Genomic DNA, 17,007 nt, shown 5'->3' with positions numbered 1-17,007 from the left:
AGACAGAAGGCGAAAGCAAGCTAAGTGTCCACTGATGAATGAATGGATCAACAAAATGTTACGCACACGTATAAACATACAATGTATACACGCACAACTGAATATAACCCAGCCTTAAAAAGTAAGTAAGTTCTGGCACTTGTATGGGTAAGGTTTAAGGGCTTTATGCTAAATGAAATAAAGGACACAAAGGACAAACATTGTATGATTTCTCTTACATGATGTCCCCAGAGTGAAATTCATAGAAAATGAAAGTAGAATGGCAGCTTGTAGGGCTGGCAGAACAGAAAATGGGGAGCTAGTATGTAATTTGTACAAAGTTCAGTAAGGGAAGATGAAAAAGTTCTGGACATGGCTGGTGGTGATGGCTGCATAACAGTGTGAATGTACTTACTGCCACAAAAATGTACATGTTAAAATGACAATTTTACGTTACGTATATTTTACAAAAGTAAAATAAAAATTAAAAAGTAAATTAATAAAAAATTTTAAATAAAAAAATACAGGGGTGCCTGGTGGCTCAGTCAGCTAAGCATCCAAATTCAGCTCAGGTCACGATCTCGTGGTTCATGAGTTCGAGCCCCGCGTCGGGCTCTATGCTGACAGCTCAGAGCCTGGAGCCTGCTTCAGATTCTGTGTCTCCCTCTCTCTCTGCCCTACCCCACTCACACTCTGTCTCTCTCTCTCTCTCAAATATAAAATAAACATTAAAAAAATTTTTAAATAAAAAATAGATACACATATTTTTAGTACCTTGAGAAACATGAGAAGTGAAAAACAAGGTTTTCAGAGACATAAAAGGCATTTTCAGCTTCAAATTCTGAATCAAAAAAGCAATCCCTTTGCTACTTCCCTCAACATCCCAAAATTCAATCACAAAAACACTGCTTTGCATTCATAATTAATTTTACTTAAATTACGACAATATTGTTTATTTAAAACTTCGAAGTTCCAAGAAAAGGATTCTTTTCTGGCCTATTAAAAAAATACTTTGAAGTACGTTGGGGCAAAATAGACTCATCCTGTAGCACAGAACAAAATATCTTCAAGAAAGGAATACTGTAACTCATGGATTACTGTAGACATAACATTATTGATATACTGCCAATACTAAGATAAATGAAATGTCATACTCCCTTGCAGCCTTTTAATGGAAATGGAACTTAATAATTTTCTCTCATCTCTATCTGAAGTTTAACTCTGTAAGTTTCCTCATGTTAAATTATATTTTATATAAAATACAGTTATAAAATCAATTTTATACCACTCATAAAAGCCTCACCGTAAACCTTTATCAGACAAAAAAGAAAGCAACCATTACGCTCCCAACATGCCCTGCTACGAGTTTTAGATTTGGTACTCCAATCCTAAAACGACCTGTGATGTTGTGATTTTATTTTTTTTTTAATTTCAATGCTTATTTATTTTTGAGACAGAGAGAGACGGAGCATGAATGGGGGAGGGTCAGAGAGAGAGGGAGACACAGAATCAGAAGCAGGCTCCAGGCTCCAGGCTCTGAGCCATCAGCCCAGAGCCCGACACGGGGCTCGAACTCACGGACCGTGAGATCGTGACCTGAGCCAAAGCCGGACGCTCAACTGACTGAGCCACCCAGGCGCCCCGATGTTGTGATTTTAATAAGAAATGTGTATTTGGTCTTTATCCACTGTCCTAGTATGGAGTTCCTAAAACCCCTGGAAATTCCTAAGTGGTGAGAGTGATACAGGTCTGTTATGTGCACAAGGTGACCTGGACCCCACCTAAGGATGGGGGCTAGTTGCCAGGGGAACCAAGCTAGTAATCAGAGGGTCGGAGTTTTCAGTTGTATCCCTCCTAAAGGATGAGTGAGGGGCTAGAGACTGAGTTCAATCACCGATGACCAAAGATTTAATCGGCCATGCCTAGGTGATGAGGCCTCCATAAAAATCCCTGACCTACAGGATTCTGGGAGCTCTGGAGCTGGTGAACACACCGAGACCCGGGGAGAGTCATGTGCTCAGAGAGCATGGGAGCTATACAACTCTAGTAGCACACCTTGCCCTGGGTGTGCTTGACTTACAGCCCTTATTGTAAGAAACCAGTAGTAATCTAGTAAGTAAAATGTTTCTCTAAGTCCCAGGAGCTGCTCTAGCAGACTGAATGAACCTGGGGGGGGGGCGGGGAGGGATCACGGAAACAGCAAATCTATGGTCAGTCAGAAGCATGGGTGACAATGTGGACTTGAGACTGGTGTGAGGGAGGGGGTAGCCAGAAGTTTTAGGACTGAGCCCTTGACCTGTGGGATGTGACATTATCTCCAGCAAGCAGCGTCAGAATGGAGTTGAATTACAGGACACTCAACTGGTGTCTGAGAATCGCCTGGTGGTGTTGGAAAACCCATACATCTGAATTGATGTCAGAACCTACCCCATAGGCTCAGTATCCCCAAGGACCAATCACAACAGTTCTGCCTTCCATTTCAAAGGAGCCTCCTCAACACTTAGTCATTCAACCCTTCTTCATCGTTTTAAATTAGTGAGGATAATCAGTTTACAACTCCACTATCTCAAAATGTATCTCGTTTTTCTAACTGGCCAAATAGCACATTTATTTTTTCATGCCAATTATAAAAAAGCTATCAACTGAAAAATTCATTCTTCTTTTCCCTATATTGTTGGTTTTCAAGTTTAATGATATGTCACTTTAAAAAAGAGTTCTGAGTCTTAACAAAGAAATACTCACCATTAATAGTTTATTCCCTTAATCAAAAATAATTAGTAACTTTCAGCATTCTTTATATTACTTATTAAAGGCCTATGTAAGCCCTAAGGCTGGAATAAGAGTGCATATTAAATGTGGTTTTCCTCCCCTTCTTTTCAAAGGTAAGTTAACCCAAATAAGTCCTTCAAAGTCCAGGCAACTGTAACCACAGCATCTTGACAGCAACTAGGAGAGCAGGATCAGAAGATGGGGGGACATCAAGCAAACGATACCGCAGTTTCCTTATAAAAATGTGAAGACAGGTCCATCAATTGGGGGAAAACTAATATTTTCTGGTAAGGCTAAAAATCTGGTCTCCACTCCCAATCAGTGCTGAGGCAAGAAAGTCCTTTTCCCAAGAGATTTTCATTTTCTTCCTCTACTCCCGAGCACACACAAGGGACCACAAGCAGCCTCGTCCTCGCCCCTCATGTCAATCCATACCTTGACTCTTCTGAGTCTCTATCCTGTGGTTCCATTACCCACCTTTCTTACAAGCCAAGGCACTGAGCGGATTTAGAGGGAAGGTGGGGGAAAGATCAAAGGGGGTCTTTTATGAAAATAAAGCCTTTATGATTATAGTTAGTGATAAAAATACCAAAACCAATGACTAATATTTATTAACCATTTAGGGTGCAGTGCTAAGATGGTGTGCATGAGCTCAGTTAATTCTCAGTGCAACTCTGGGGGGTGACTACTCTACCTCTCCCCATTTTGCAGTTGAGAAAGCTCAGGCACGGCGTAATTTCATCAAACCTAACAAACAACAGCGTTTTCGTACCATCTTTATGTAACCATTGGGGAAAAACCCTCCCAATCAATCTATGGCACAAGCGTAAAACACACCTGGAATTCAGAGACATTGAAGTGTGGGGGGAAAGCGTGTGTCTTACAAATAAAATACATAAGTAAGTTTCACAAGACCATGCATTTGAATGAAATGAACCCTGCCCCCTCAGTCCCAGCAGACTGCACCAGGGACTGGTGTGGGAACCAGCGGCCTCTGCACGTAGCTTGAAGGATGTGCCCAAGAAAGCAGCTCATTACTGAATGGTGGCAAAAAGACCCAAACAAATCCTCTTTGGGAAGCGCAAAGTGGAGGTGAACCACTTCAACCCACAAGAGAAGCTGGGTTACTTCAACGCAGAACACTCTTCCAAGTGAAGCTGAGGAAGCGCCCTGGGCTCATAGAAGCCCACTGTCTACACGTGTCTTCAAAATACTCATTTGGGTATTTGGACAAATGAGCTGACTGCTCATGACAACCCATCTTCCCACTTAATAATTCCTTCCTGAGAAGTATTTTTCATTGTAATCATAAGGAAACAGTCTAAAACAAGGCCCACTGCCATTATCTTCAACTCTGGTAAATGAGTCCAACACAGACAAAAAAGGTGAATCGTAAGGAAATCTTCAGAAAGTTGGAAATGTGAAAAAGGAAACAAATCAATCATGAAAATGTGATCTTAGAGACAAGAAGTTCACAAAGGATGGAAAATACAATGATGTTCTTAATGGACCAGGCCACGCCCCCCCCAACACTGCATGCAGAGCTCTGCTACGTGGGGATACCATGGTGCTGCTCCTAAGACCCGTCCCCCATCTTAGCCATGGGCTGCAGGGTGGGGGTAGATACCTTATGCCAAACAGTCCATCTATCAGCTGGCCAGTGACCCAAACGTGAATACAAAATGGTGAGCTAGACAAACAAGATTTTCTCCTAAAAAGTATACTATTCTGGGAGATGGAAGCTAGATGATGTTTTGGGGATGGGAGGCTAAAGTGGGCATGGGACTGGACAGTCAAAGTCATGTGCAGGCAGAAGTTACAAAGAGATATAACCATGAGTAAGTGACTGGTTACAGTACAGAAAGGGCACAAAAGAGCCAACACCAAGGAAGATTAGTGTTGAGTTCTAGTACATGTCCCTTTCAATAAACCTTTTATTTTTCTTGCGATAAGTCCAAGCAGGTCTCTTTCAACCAAAGAAGATTTAAGAAGCATCAGCACCACCCACACAAGACTGAGAGCACAGAAGGAAATAACAAAGCCAGAATGCACCATTTCAACAGGGCCCAGGATGTCATTAACACCAGAAAAGGCTTCAGGCTTGGGAAAGCATGTCACTGTGCTCAGGTTTAGACATCTGTGCTTGGGAAGGCTGGCAGATGTATGGGGCTTTCTATTTCTCTTCCTTTATTTGCACGTTCCTTTTCTGAGTCCCTAACAAAGTGTCCAGAGAACACCCAGCCATAGGGTCAAAGTACTTGGTTCTAGGAGTAAAGATAAGCAGGGACATTTTATAACCAGAGTGGCTGCTCCCACCCTCTCGGCTCAGGGATGGTACAGAGCCTTTTATCACCTTTTTGCTTTCAGCACAGGATAGGAGGGGGCAGCACCTTGTGGATCAGAAGATATCATGGCTCCTGACCAGTATATTGCCTTAATAACGCCAATCTTTCTCTCCTACCTCCATTACCAACATTTCATCCACTTCAGTTAGGGTTTTCCAGAAACAGTCTTGGTTTGTTACACCTGCTGCCCTGGTGTGGTAACAATTCACAGTGCTCACAGTCACTTTCAAAGTATCCCAACCTGGCAACAAATTATGCAGCCAACCTAATTTTGGTGCAAGCCCCCATCTTCTCCCATGTTATGTACAACTGGAGGAAGAAGAAAAAAGGAAACCTGTAGATCAATCACAAGTATGCAAACAAGTTTAGTTTTCAGGGGCTCCTGGGTGGCTCAGCCAGTTGAGCATCTGACTCTTGATTTTGGCTCACGTCATGATCCCAGCGTCATGAGATGGGGGCCCATCTCGAGGTCCATGCTGAGCGTGGAGCCTGCTTGGGATTCTCTCTCTCTCTCTCTCTCTCTCTCTCTCTCTCTCTCTCTCTCTCCTTCTCAAATAAAAAAAGTTTAGTTTTCAGAGATGCTGAAATGTGAAAAAGTTAGTCTTGTAATAAAATACGTAATTCTTACAGATCAAAAGAATTATCAGTGTTTAAGGCAAGATTTAGACCCAGACAGTCTGACCCCAGTCCTGCCTTACGCACATTCTCCTGATACAATTACTAAGGGCACTGAATTAGTGCACAGTCCCCCAAGGGAGCCCCATGCTTGCAACATTCCCCCACACATCTCCATCCTGTATGCAGAAAGGGTCCTCTAAAGCTTCAAACTTCCCCCTTTGCCTCACTATCTAAACTCTTCAATGATTCTCCACTGCCCTCAAGAATAAAGCTTAACTCCAATACCAGACGCCAGGATCAGCAGAATGGTGCCCCTGCTTTGGTCTCCAGCCTCATTTCTGACTGCCCCGCCACCCGAAACTCCACAAGGCAGCCCTCCTGAATTCCTCGGTGCCCACAAGTCACAACCTTTGTACCCGGACAGCTCAGAAATGGAAGCGGGCCGGGCACATGGAGAAACGGGAAGTGGTAGGAAAAGAGACACCAGACCCACATGCCACCCCCCCCCACAGGTCCCAAATTTGCACACAACTACCCCTAATGCTTGGCCATGTCTCCAACATCAATTTATACATTATACCAAATCCCTCCAATTCTAAAACAAAAATAAACTTCACAGAGTTAAGCCTAAGAAATCTATGCCTTCGTGACTGGTGCTGCAGTGCTATTCTTTTGGAACCATTTTTGAAAGAGGCAAAACCTGGCCGTGTCACCTGCACACTGATCCAAGGCTGCAGTCAGAATGCCAGGAAGCTCTGTCCTCCAGGAGCACCCCCCGGAGCCCACCCTGCAAAAGCAATGCAATTTCACAACTTCAGAATCCCCGAAACGCTACAGTCAGTGCTCCGCACTTGGGCAGACAGCAAAAGGCACCTGGGACTGGCTGTGACTACAGTCTGTTCTTTAGGTGTCCCTACCACCTCAGACCTTTGACGCACATGAGGTCCAGAAGCCATCACTACTAAGTAAACACGAAGATGTGCAAACATTTCTGGAATGAGCCACATCCAGGATGGTGCAATGGAGCTCACCATGTGACCTTCCCCACTGCTACCTTGGGCTTCTACAGACCTTCACTTCACGCCATCTTCTTCATGCCCTCTTCACGCCCTGCAGAATAATGTAGAACTGGGGTACAGGAGGCAGGCCATGGACTGTCTGAGCCTCAAGTGCTCCAGATGTAAATGGCAAGTGATCATCTCGGTCCCACGTGGTTGGTGCAAAGATTCAAGGGAACAAAACATATGGAAAACACCAAGCTAGTGCCTAACCCTGAGATGGCAGCAAACAATACTTGTGTATCAGATCTGAGAAGGGAAAATGCTTCTAGCTTAGTAAAGCATAAAAAAATGCAAGTAAAGTTAGCTTCAAATTCGCCGTAAGAAAAATAACCGTTGTGAGCCAACCATATCATTATGTCAAATGTACTCTCTGTAACCACATATAAGATTTATCCCTTTTCAGAGAACAATAAATCAAGGTTCAACCAAGTTCAACAGTTTGTAAAGCAAGAGCCTGGCAGACCCAGAATTTGAATACTGTTCGATTTGAATGCAGAACTCATACCCTCTTCTCTGTTACCCTGTTTCCCAGAGCCTGAAGCCAGGGAAGGAGTCAGGTAAGAGCCTGGAGAAGACAACCTGGTACACAGATCAGTACACCTGAGTCAGCACAAGCCACTCGGGGCAGAGAGACTGGGAAATGCAAGCAATCAGTGTAACCGGATGTTTCTGCCCAAATAGGATCCTTTAGCAACAGTTTAATGTTTTAACAGCCTAAGTGGCTTGTCAGCATGAGGCAGGTGACTTGATCACACTCTAATTGTAATTAAGCAAGTTGCTCTTGACCTCTCCGTGACTGTTCCCTTACACATGTCCTGAAGACAATACAACCTCCTTAGCAGTAATGTTGCAAGGGCTAAAGAAATGGTATGCAGAGATCACCGTGCATAGGGTCTCTGCACACATTCAAAATGAACAGCCTTATTATGAAAGTCCTTTCACAACTAGACTTGCTACAGCCCCTTCCTTCCTCGCTTGCCTCGATTGTCTGCATCGTTGCTCAACTTCTATTACTTACCTGCCCTTCCCTCTTCTCTATGAACCTCACTCAGTCAGAGACCACAAAAGCTTACTGAATACCTTGTCAGGCGAGCTGGGGAAACTGGTGGTGCATAAGAAAATCTTCGGCCTCAATGAGCTTACAATCTTCTATTTGTTAGAGAGGGAAGAGGACAGACAATAAATAAATATACAAAGAAGAAACACAATAAATCACCAGACTTTAAAACGTTAGCATAATAAAGCAAGTAAGGGGTAGAGAGACATCTCTGGGGAGAGGCAGAATCAGATAAAATATTCAGGGAAAGCCCTGTCTGAAGATTTAACATGGAGTCAGAGAGCTAATGAAGGAAGAGAACAGGCCTACGAGCAGAGGAAACAATATTTCAGAAGGAGAGCACAGCAAGCACCCCAGTGCAGGAACAAGCACAGCCGCTGAGAGGACCAAAAACACAGCCCAAATGCAGCATTCACGTGCCCTAGCACAATTCTTGGTTTCCGCGCCAATTTTGCCCCCAAACTCTGAGCCCCCTGAGGGTAGGGGCCGTGTATCTCCCATCTGCATTCAGTCAGTCATGTAGCAACCTCGACATGCCCAGCATTCTCGTCAACACTGGGTTTACAGGGAAGAACTAAACTGACATAGTTGTCGCCTTCAGGGAGCTTATACCCAATACCACCAGGCACAGACCAAGTGTTCAGAAAACCAACGACACGAACAATACTTGCAGGGCGCCTGGGTGACTCGGTCCGTTAAGTGTCCGACTTTGGCTCAGGTCTCATGGTTCGTGAGTTCATGCCCCGAGTTGGGCTCTGCTCTAACAGTACAGAGCCTGCCTGGGATTCTCTCTCTCTGCTACTCCCCGCACCCACCCCCCCGAAACCCATGCGCTCTCTCGCTCTCTCTCAAATAAATAAACTTAATAAAAAACCTCACTAAATAAACTTTTTTTTGTTTAATGTTTACTTTTAAGAGAAAGAGAGACAGAGCCCAAGCTGGGGAGGGGCAGAGAGGGAGACACAGAATCTGAAACAGGCTCCAGGTTCTGAGCTATCAGCCCAGAACCTGACACAGGGCTTGAACCCACGAACTGCAAGATCATGACCTGAGCCTAAGTCGGATGCTTAACTGACTGAGCCACCCAGGTACCGCAATAAATAAACTCTTTTAAAAAATGAACAATATTTGCTTGGTTTTTAGTTAGGATGGAATTCTATGCATGCTGAGTTCTAGGCTTTCTGCAGCCCATCCTCCTTCCTCATTTGTCTAGAAGATCACCTTCAGTTACATACCTGCCTCTCCCTTCTCCATACAAAAGGGGTGGCAAGAACTGACTCCTGCACTCTCCCCCACGTTCTCTCTCCCCTCTGCCTTTTTGCACACTGCCCACCCCACCTGCAGTGCCCTCCCCACTTCCCTCTTCACCAGACTAACTCGAGTATTATCTCCCAAAGTTTCATTAGGATATTGATTTTACCATTTGCTCAAACGTGGGCAAATCTCTCAAGTTCTTGAGGCAAAACATTTCCATCGAGTAACAGAAAGTGATAAATCAAGTGACAATCCCACACTGAGTAGTAAAGAGAACTGAAGGACAAATGATCTGAGGTTAGGCAGATAATTTCTCTTCCTTCCCAAAATATGAGGTATTATTTCAGCGACTTTCTGGGCATTGTGCCTGCGGAACAGGGCTGCGATACACAGGCAGCAACGTTCTCACTACCATGGGTCTGTGCACTCCATCCCTGGCCCATAAAAGATCAGTTTCATTTACAGTAAACAAAACCAATTTGGGACACTTAAAGGTCTTCCCCACACAGAAGGTCAACAGTTTAGCTTCTAAATTATCTGAGATAGATTTCTTCCTCTAACAGAAGAAATTGCAGCTGTAAAAAAAAAAAAAAAGTCAGATATTTATTCTTTTAGGCAAAAGGCACAAATATGTGAGTCACAACTTCCGGCCCAGCCTCCACAGGCTCATTTAGCTGATAAGGACTTACACGGGACCTTTAGTCCTTCACTTCTAAAAGCCACGCATCCCTCTTTCTCCTCCTACATCCTGAAGGAGCAGAAAATTAAGCTGGAGCCACCCACTTAGAAGAATACAACAGCAGGGGCATGGGTTTAAACAGTTTCCTTCAAAACCATGGGTTCCTCTAGGAGTTCCTGGACAGAAGCTCCGGGCTTTGCAGAGAACCACACAACAACTCCACAGCTGGGGACCTGAAAGGCAGTGTTTCCCACAAGGTCTACCCTTTACCACACAGCAGCTCCGCAAACCCCACCCTGCCATTATGAGAGGGAACGTGTGCAGAAGGGCAACAATACCACGTTTGGAATTATCATTAACCATTGAAACTGTGCCCTCAACCAAAATTCCCATGTGACATGACCTACAGAGTGGGCTCATCTCTGTGCCCACCGCAGCCGTGTCATGCTGTATGACATTGCCATGTAGTACAGCATCCTGTTCTCCGGGAGGACTATTTGGACACAGCAACATAGCCCTTACATGTGAAAAATCCCCTAACAATGATGAGATCTTTACTAGAGTACTGAGTTCACAGAACATTCCCCCTAAAAGTTTCCAAAGCCAGCCTACGTCTGCAGTAGGAATTATACAGTACAGTAATTACATGCCTAATCTTTAACAGCCAGGACTGGGTTTCAGACCCAGCTATATTTTTACTAGCTAAATAACTTTGAGCAAGTCACTTATCCACTCTAGACTCTTAAAAGCTCCTTATCAGATGCTGCAAATCCCCACATGATCTGGCCCCTGCCTACCTCAAGCTACTACTGGTACTACCACTTTCCCCTCTTTAACTATTTGGACATGTTGAGCTCACTCCCACCTCAGGGCCTTTGCACTTGCTGTCTTCTATGCCTAATACACTCTTCCCCAAAGTTTCACCTGGCTGGCCACTTTTGGTTACTCAGGTCTCAGCTCAAATGTCAAAAAGTCACCTCCAGGATCTCATAAACCTAATATTGAACGTGTGACTACATATTGTACAATTCCATTTACATAAGTACAGAAAGGAACAAGACCATGGTTTGGTGGTGTAAGTGTAGGGACTTGGTGACCCTTTCCAGGGTGGAGGCAGCAACAGGTAGAAACACCAGGGGACCCTCGGGGTTGCCACTAAATGATTAGTTTTTTTATCTGAATCTGGTGACCTGGGCATGTTCCGTTTGTGAGAACCCTTCAAGTTGTTCATTTATAATATGTACATTTTCAGTACATGTGTTACACTGCAACAAAAAAAAATCAAGCCAAAACAAAACAAAACAAAAACCCCACCTTATCAAATTGGTTTACCTTGACCACCTAATCTATGCACACCTTCTTGGCTAAGCTATTCATTCTCCATCCCAGGATTCTATTTTACCTTTGTGTAGCATTTGTCCCTGGCTGAAATCATCATCATTATTTATGTATGTATGTACAGTCTAGCCCTTCCCCACCCCCATTAAAATCAAGTATGATGTGGCCATGTGCTCTGCCGGCTTTGTTCTCTACCCCCAAATATCAGCACCTAGAACAGTCCTGTCCTAGGTATAGACTGAATAAAAAATGTATGTAAAATAAGAAATGGCTAAAGCAGGCTTTCTAAGACTATAACATCAATCATAAGTCAAATAACTGAAGCCAAGAGCAGAGGAAATAAGAAATTTCAATGACATTAAACCTCGGGAATATGTGTCAAATGTTAAATTTAACTATAGGGTAAGAGAGGGGAGGGAGCTAAAGTGTCATTCTAGGGACATCTTTTTGAGTGGTTACAGTTATTTCTCAAAGCAGAAACTGGGCCTTTTATCTCTGCATACCCAACAGCTCTGCACGAGGCCCTAGTAAAAACTAGGTGTGAGGCAAGAGTGGCAACAAATTTCTGAAAATACTTAGGATTTTTAAGGTTCGTGGGAAAAGGGGGTCATGTTCAACTGTAATGTTTGCCGTGGCCAAGGGAGTAGGTACGCACAACACCAAAGGAGACTCAGTTGGAAGAGATACTAAGAAGTACCCAAGAATTTGAAAAGTATCTTAAAAGTCATGAGCAATACTCTCCTAATACTGTCAATTCTAAGAGATTTATAAAAAAAAAAAAAAAAAAAAAAAAAAAAATTTAGGGGCGCCTGGGTGACTCAGCCGCTTGAACATCCGGCTTTGGCTCAGGTCATGATCTCGCTGTTCGTGAGTTCGAGCCCCATATCAGGCTCTGTGCGGACAGCTCAGACCCTGGAGCCTGCCTCAGATTCTGTGTCTCCCTCTCTCTCTGCCCCTTCCCCGCTCACGCTCTGCCTCTGTCTCTCAAAAATGAATACAGTTAAAAAAAAATTTTTTTTTAATTTAAATGTCAGTAGTTCTAGGACTTGGATGTTATATAGTTGCTACCTGATAAGCAGACTAACCTCAATGCTGACATGATGCATTTTCATGAAGTCTACACTCACCAAGCAACAGCCCGGTGTAACAGAAACTTAAAAGTAAACTATTCTGGAATGGGGCTCTGTCACAAACTCTCTTTATAACTTTGAACAAGTCATTGAATTTCTTTAGGCCTCAATTTTCCACCTGTGAAATAAGCTGGTTGCACTAGATACTGGCTAATGTCCATTTCTGGTTCTTGGGCACTAAGCACTAACCCGAACTTCTAAAAAATTCTCGTCTTTGAAACCTTGTGCTTACAGGGTAACACATCATCCAAGAGTGATGTCAATCAAAGCTGCTGGATGGAGCGAGGTAACAGAACCTTTTGCCCAGTCTTGCCAAACCAAGGCTATCTGTCCCCAGACAGATTCTCTGGAGTGTTGCGTTCAGATCTCACTTCTTGGTTAGGCAGGAAGCCCTATCACACCTCGGCTAAACACTTGGGTTCCTTGTACAATTAAAGCTTTGCTTGAGTTTTCACTGCCCAGGGCCCTATGTGTCTCATCAATTCAAGTCTGCACTCATAGTTAGCACTACAGTTGTTTTTTGTAACACTTAAATAATGAATAGGACTTGATCACCTGGAGGTATTCTCACTGCATTACAATAGTTATTAGTGATTTTAATTAGACAAAACTGCCATTCCTTTCCACTATCCCACCATACTGTCAAGTGCCTATTAAGGATATTACAGTAATAAGTATTAGCACCTTTTAAATTTACGTTAACAAAAACAGAGAAATGAGAAGTCAGGAAATGAGAGGGGAAAAAAGAAAAAAACAAAACCTTGCATATAATTAGCCAACGCTTAGAGTAACTCAAAGAATCATTGGTAGCTAACTTATAATTTTCCTAAAAACTATGCTATGCATATCCTGGTTAAAATTGCATGTGATAATTTGACTCTCATAAATTAAAAATGGGGAAAATGAACAAGGACGTTGCTCAGCTGTGGCTGAGCCCCACGCTGCCCTTTCTTTAAAGGGGGGGAAGAACTTATCTGTGGACAATCAGAAGTTCAGCAGTTGAGTGATTTCTCCAAGAGTCATCACCAAAAGGCTTCTGAATACTTCGACTCGTGCCATTCTGCAGAAACTACAATCTACAAGAGGCCAAGTTTGAACAGCTACTCGGCATCCACCCGCGGCCCCTTAGCTTTCTATTCTCTATAAACGAGGAGAAAGTGGACAGGGGGAATGCTCTGACGTGTGTTTGTGACGAGGCTGATTCCTCGTTGCAGGGAAGGGAGAGCGTTTCCCACTTTCCTCCTCGACCCCCGCATTTTGCCAACTCAGGCGCCCCTGAAATCTGCAAAAACAGTCCCCCCGGAGAAAGTTCCTCAGGGAGGTGAATCATTAATACCAGCCAGGCTGGGATGGGTTTCTGGGCATGTTCTTCACGTGGCCTAACACACGCACTCAGAGGTCGAGACTTTTCTAAAGGAGAGCTGGCAACGTGGATGGTAAAACCTCAGGTCTCCTAAACCCGGCCCGAGAACTTCTCGACTTGCCAGGCGGAGCCAGGTGCGGTGCCGGCGCCCTCCGCGTGGGCCCAGGGAACCGACGCCAGTGACGGCTGAGTGCTGGGTGTCGCCCTTCTCGGCCTCGGGCCCACACCCGAGCCGGGGCTGGGGGCGGAGGGGGGTCTCCCACGCGCCCGGGAGCAGCTCCGCGCGTCGCCTCCGGGGGTGCAGCGCCCGCGCCGCCGGGCACCCGCTGCCGGGAGGAAACAGGCGGCGGCGAGGACGAGGAGGGCCGGGAGGACCCGGGCAGGCGGCCGCCCCACCAGCGCCCTCCGCGCGGCTCCAGCCACCGGGCGCGCTCACCTGGGACCTGGCCGCCAGCAGCGGGGGCCGGAGCGCCAGGTCTCGCAGAAGTTTCCGGGCCTGCGCTGCCACGGGGGACGCCATCTTAAGCAGGAAACTCGGCGCGGGGGAGCCGACTGCGCGCGGGCGGCCGAGGTCGGAGGAGGAGGAGGGAGGAGGAGGAGGAGAGGGGCGGGCCCGGCCGGCCCCCCGGCCGCCCCCGCGCCCCGGCACGCTGCCCCTCTGCGCGCGGCCCCGCCCCGGCGCCCCACGCCCCACGCCCGGCGGGGCCAGCACCGCCCCCGGTCCCCGACCCCGCCCCGTCTTCGCCTTTAGCCTGCGGGGGTCTTGTGGCCTTGTCACCGCGCCACCCACTGTGGGCAACAGCAGGTCCCCAGCCCTGCGGTCGTGGGGTTTAAACTCTACCGAGGACCAAAGGGCAAGCGAACAGTAGTCACTGCCGCGAGCGGTGGAACTGGAACCGGGGGCCTTCGGAGCTCAGATCTCGTCTCGGGGTCGCAGAGGAGCCTGGGCACGCCGTGTCTGAGCTGGGACTTGAAGGAATAAAGGGGAGGCGAGGGTTCTGGCGAAGGCGGTGGAAACCTTCTAGAACTCAGTTAAGATGTTTTTATCCTTAACAGAAGATCAATGCAAAGCCATTGAAGGGTTTTGAGCCCGGTAATCAGCATAATAAGAGCAGACATTTATTTGGAGTCTCCTGACACTAAGCACTGTGCAGGTAATAAAAATGCTGTAGCAAATATAATTGATGTGTGACAAGCGCTTTACAAATAGGAACTCTCCATAGCAACCTTTCCAGTAGGTACCAGCCTAAAATCCCCATTTTGCAGAAGAGGAAAACGAGGCACAGAGAGGTCACCGCTCTGATAGGAATGGAAATGATGTTCAAACCCATGCTTTCTCTCCGTGCCCCATTAAGAGCTGTTATAGATTCTTTTTTAACCTTACTTACTCTTGAGCCTATGATCATGAGAAAACTTGCAGTGTGACAGAACTAGGTAACTATTGCTGCTAGTTTCCTTCCTTCCCTCCCTCCGTTTATTTTTTCTTAATATATATTTTGACAAATCAAATATACAGAAAAGTTACAAGAATATTACCCCCAAATGCCCAGGTATCCTTAACCCGGATTCCCCACCTATATTTTGCCCTATTTCACATTCTTGATGGGTAGTATATATAAAGGGATTTGTAGACCATTACTTGTCACAAGTTTACCTGCTAGATTTAGCATCTATTGATGATTATTGCCTGCATCAGTTATGACTACGATGATTGCAAAATAGTTATGTAATTCCATTCTTTTCTACATTTTTTGTTTACATTCTACTCTGAAGTGAGCTTTACTTTTGCCCACATTTCTTTATTAACTCTTGTATTTACTTGTATCAGTATGGATTTGTGGATTCCTTTTTTGGTGCCAAATCTATGCTCTTTCCTATTACACTCACTCTGCTGCCTCTGGATGTGGGTCATTTAATCTTCACATGAACCTTCCGAGGAGGTTCTGCTGTTACTCCCATTTGCCAAAAAGAGAACAGGTCCCCAGAAACACTGTGTAACTTGCCCAGGGTGACACAGCTTGGGATCAGACCCTAAAGCTGGAATCTAACCATTCTACTCCACACCCTCCCCTTGAGTGAGTGGATCTGATTTCCCATCTCATCCATCATTACTCCTACTGGGTCTGCCATTTAGCCAGCCAGGTTGGAGCACAAACACTACAAACAGTCAACAGTGTTTAAACTTGGTCATACCTTTAAACTTAGTTGTCAGAAGGAAACAGACTACCTGTAGAATTAATCAAAGGCTTTTTATGCACACATTACTATGGTAAAGGCGTCTGCTACCATCACTTTCCTTCCAGCAGAGGCTAGAAGGTGTTTGAAGGGAGAGTGCATTTTATAAAGAGAAAGGAGAAACTCTTAAGACGCTCTTTGATTGATGAGTGTTCTGTCAGGATGAGGTTTTTCTATTAGGGCAGGATTTGGAGAAGTGGAGTGGGAGGGGCTTTCTGATGGCCCTTCAAGTACATTTGGCAGTCTTTGGTTCACCATCACTAGTATATAACTGGGGACTTTCCAGTTCATCCAGTGTCATCTAAGTTTTTCCTGTCTCATTTGGAAAACTGCCAGGTTCTCAAGGGGGGCCCGAGTCTTGGGTCAGCAATTTCTCAATGTCTTTACCTGCTTTCTGTCATTCTACCTTCTCTGTGGCCAAGGCATTGGGAAGATGCAACAGAACGACGGCATCCATATGGTTATCTCCCGTGCTTAGCACTGGACCAGGACTAGAAGAAGGGCACAATAAACAAACACATCATGAATCAAACTTACTGAGTTCCTCCTAAGACTTCTCTTTATTTTCTACTCTTATATCCCAAATAGAAAGCTCTTTGAGGTCAGGGATTCCACCACAGTGTTCTGTACTGTGCTTCACCGGGACGAGCACTGATATTTTAGCCAAACTGGATTCAAAAGCTCCCTCTACCCCTTGCAAACCTGTGACCTGAAGTATGTACCTACTTCGTAGAGTTGTAGTAGGTATTCAACAAGATGTTGTGTATAAAGACCTTTTATATGGTAGGGGCTTCATAAGTGTTATTTTTCTTCCTCTAGAATGTTATTAATAAATGTTTGTTTGATAGCTAATGTGAAACGCTAAAGCCAATCTGATACATGGATTAGAAGGCCCAGATGCTTTGGAACTTAACTTGATAGCAGTGGAGAACTATGGAGATGCATAAATGCCAGTCAAAAGTGTTAAAATGTCCTAAAGTGGTTGCTTCCAGGAAGAGGGTTGTGCGTAGTGGTCAGGGAACCATTACATTTTTAGAGCTTCCAAAATACCAATGCTTAGACACCACTTTAGATCTAGTGAATCAAAATCACTTAGGATGAGTCTGGGATCTGCATTTTAAATAATCTTCTCCAGGGGTTCTTTACTCTGAAAAGGAGGAAAGCAAACAAACCAAACCG

At 45.0% G+C, this 17,007-nt stretch overlaps 1 protein-coding gene across 3 annotated transcripts in view; it reads right to left on the bottom strand.

The window, feature by feature from the left end:
- SUCLG2 (succinate-CoA ligase GDP-forming subunit beta) overlaps positions 1-14,194 on the bottom strand; it is a 326,405-nt gene extending 312,211 nt beyond the window's left edge. The window contains exon 1 of one of the 3 annotated variants that reach the window (XM_027039196.2): positions 14,030-14,194. In XM_027039196.2, coding sequence (XP_026894997.1) covers positions 14,030-14,113 — 84 coding nt within the window. In that variant the 5' untranslated portion in view covers positions 14,114-14,194. The remainder of the gene's footprint in view (positions 1-14,029) is intronic. The other 2 variants (XM_027039197.2, XM_027039195.2) reach the window with 2 other exon arrangements.
- Between the last annotated feature and the right edge of the window lie 2,813 nt (positions 14,195-17,007).

The sequence above is a fragment of the Acinonyx jubatus genome, chromosome A2 (genome assembly GCF_027475565.1).
Source record: "Acinonyx jubatus isolate Ajub_Pintada_27869175 chromosome A2, VMU_Ajub_asm_v1.0, whole genome shotgun sequence".
Classification (NCBI taxonomy): Eukaryota; Metazoa; Chordata; class Mammalia; order Carnivora; family Felidae; genus Acinonyx; species Acinonyx jubatus.
Note: the sequence above shows the minus strand (reverse complement) of the source record. Positions and strands in the feature narration are given on the sequence as shown.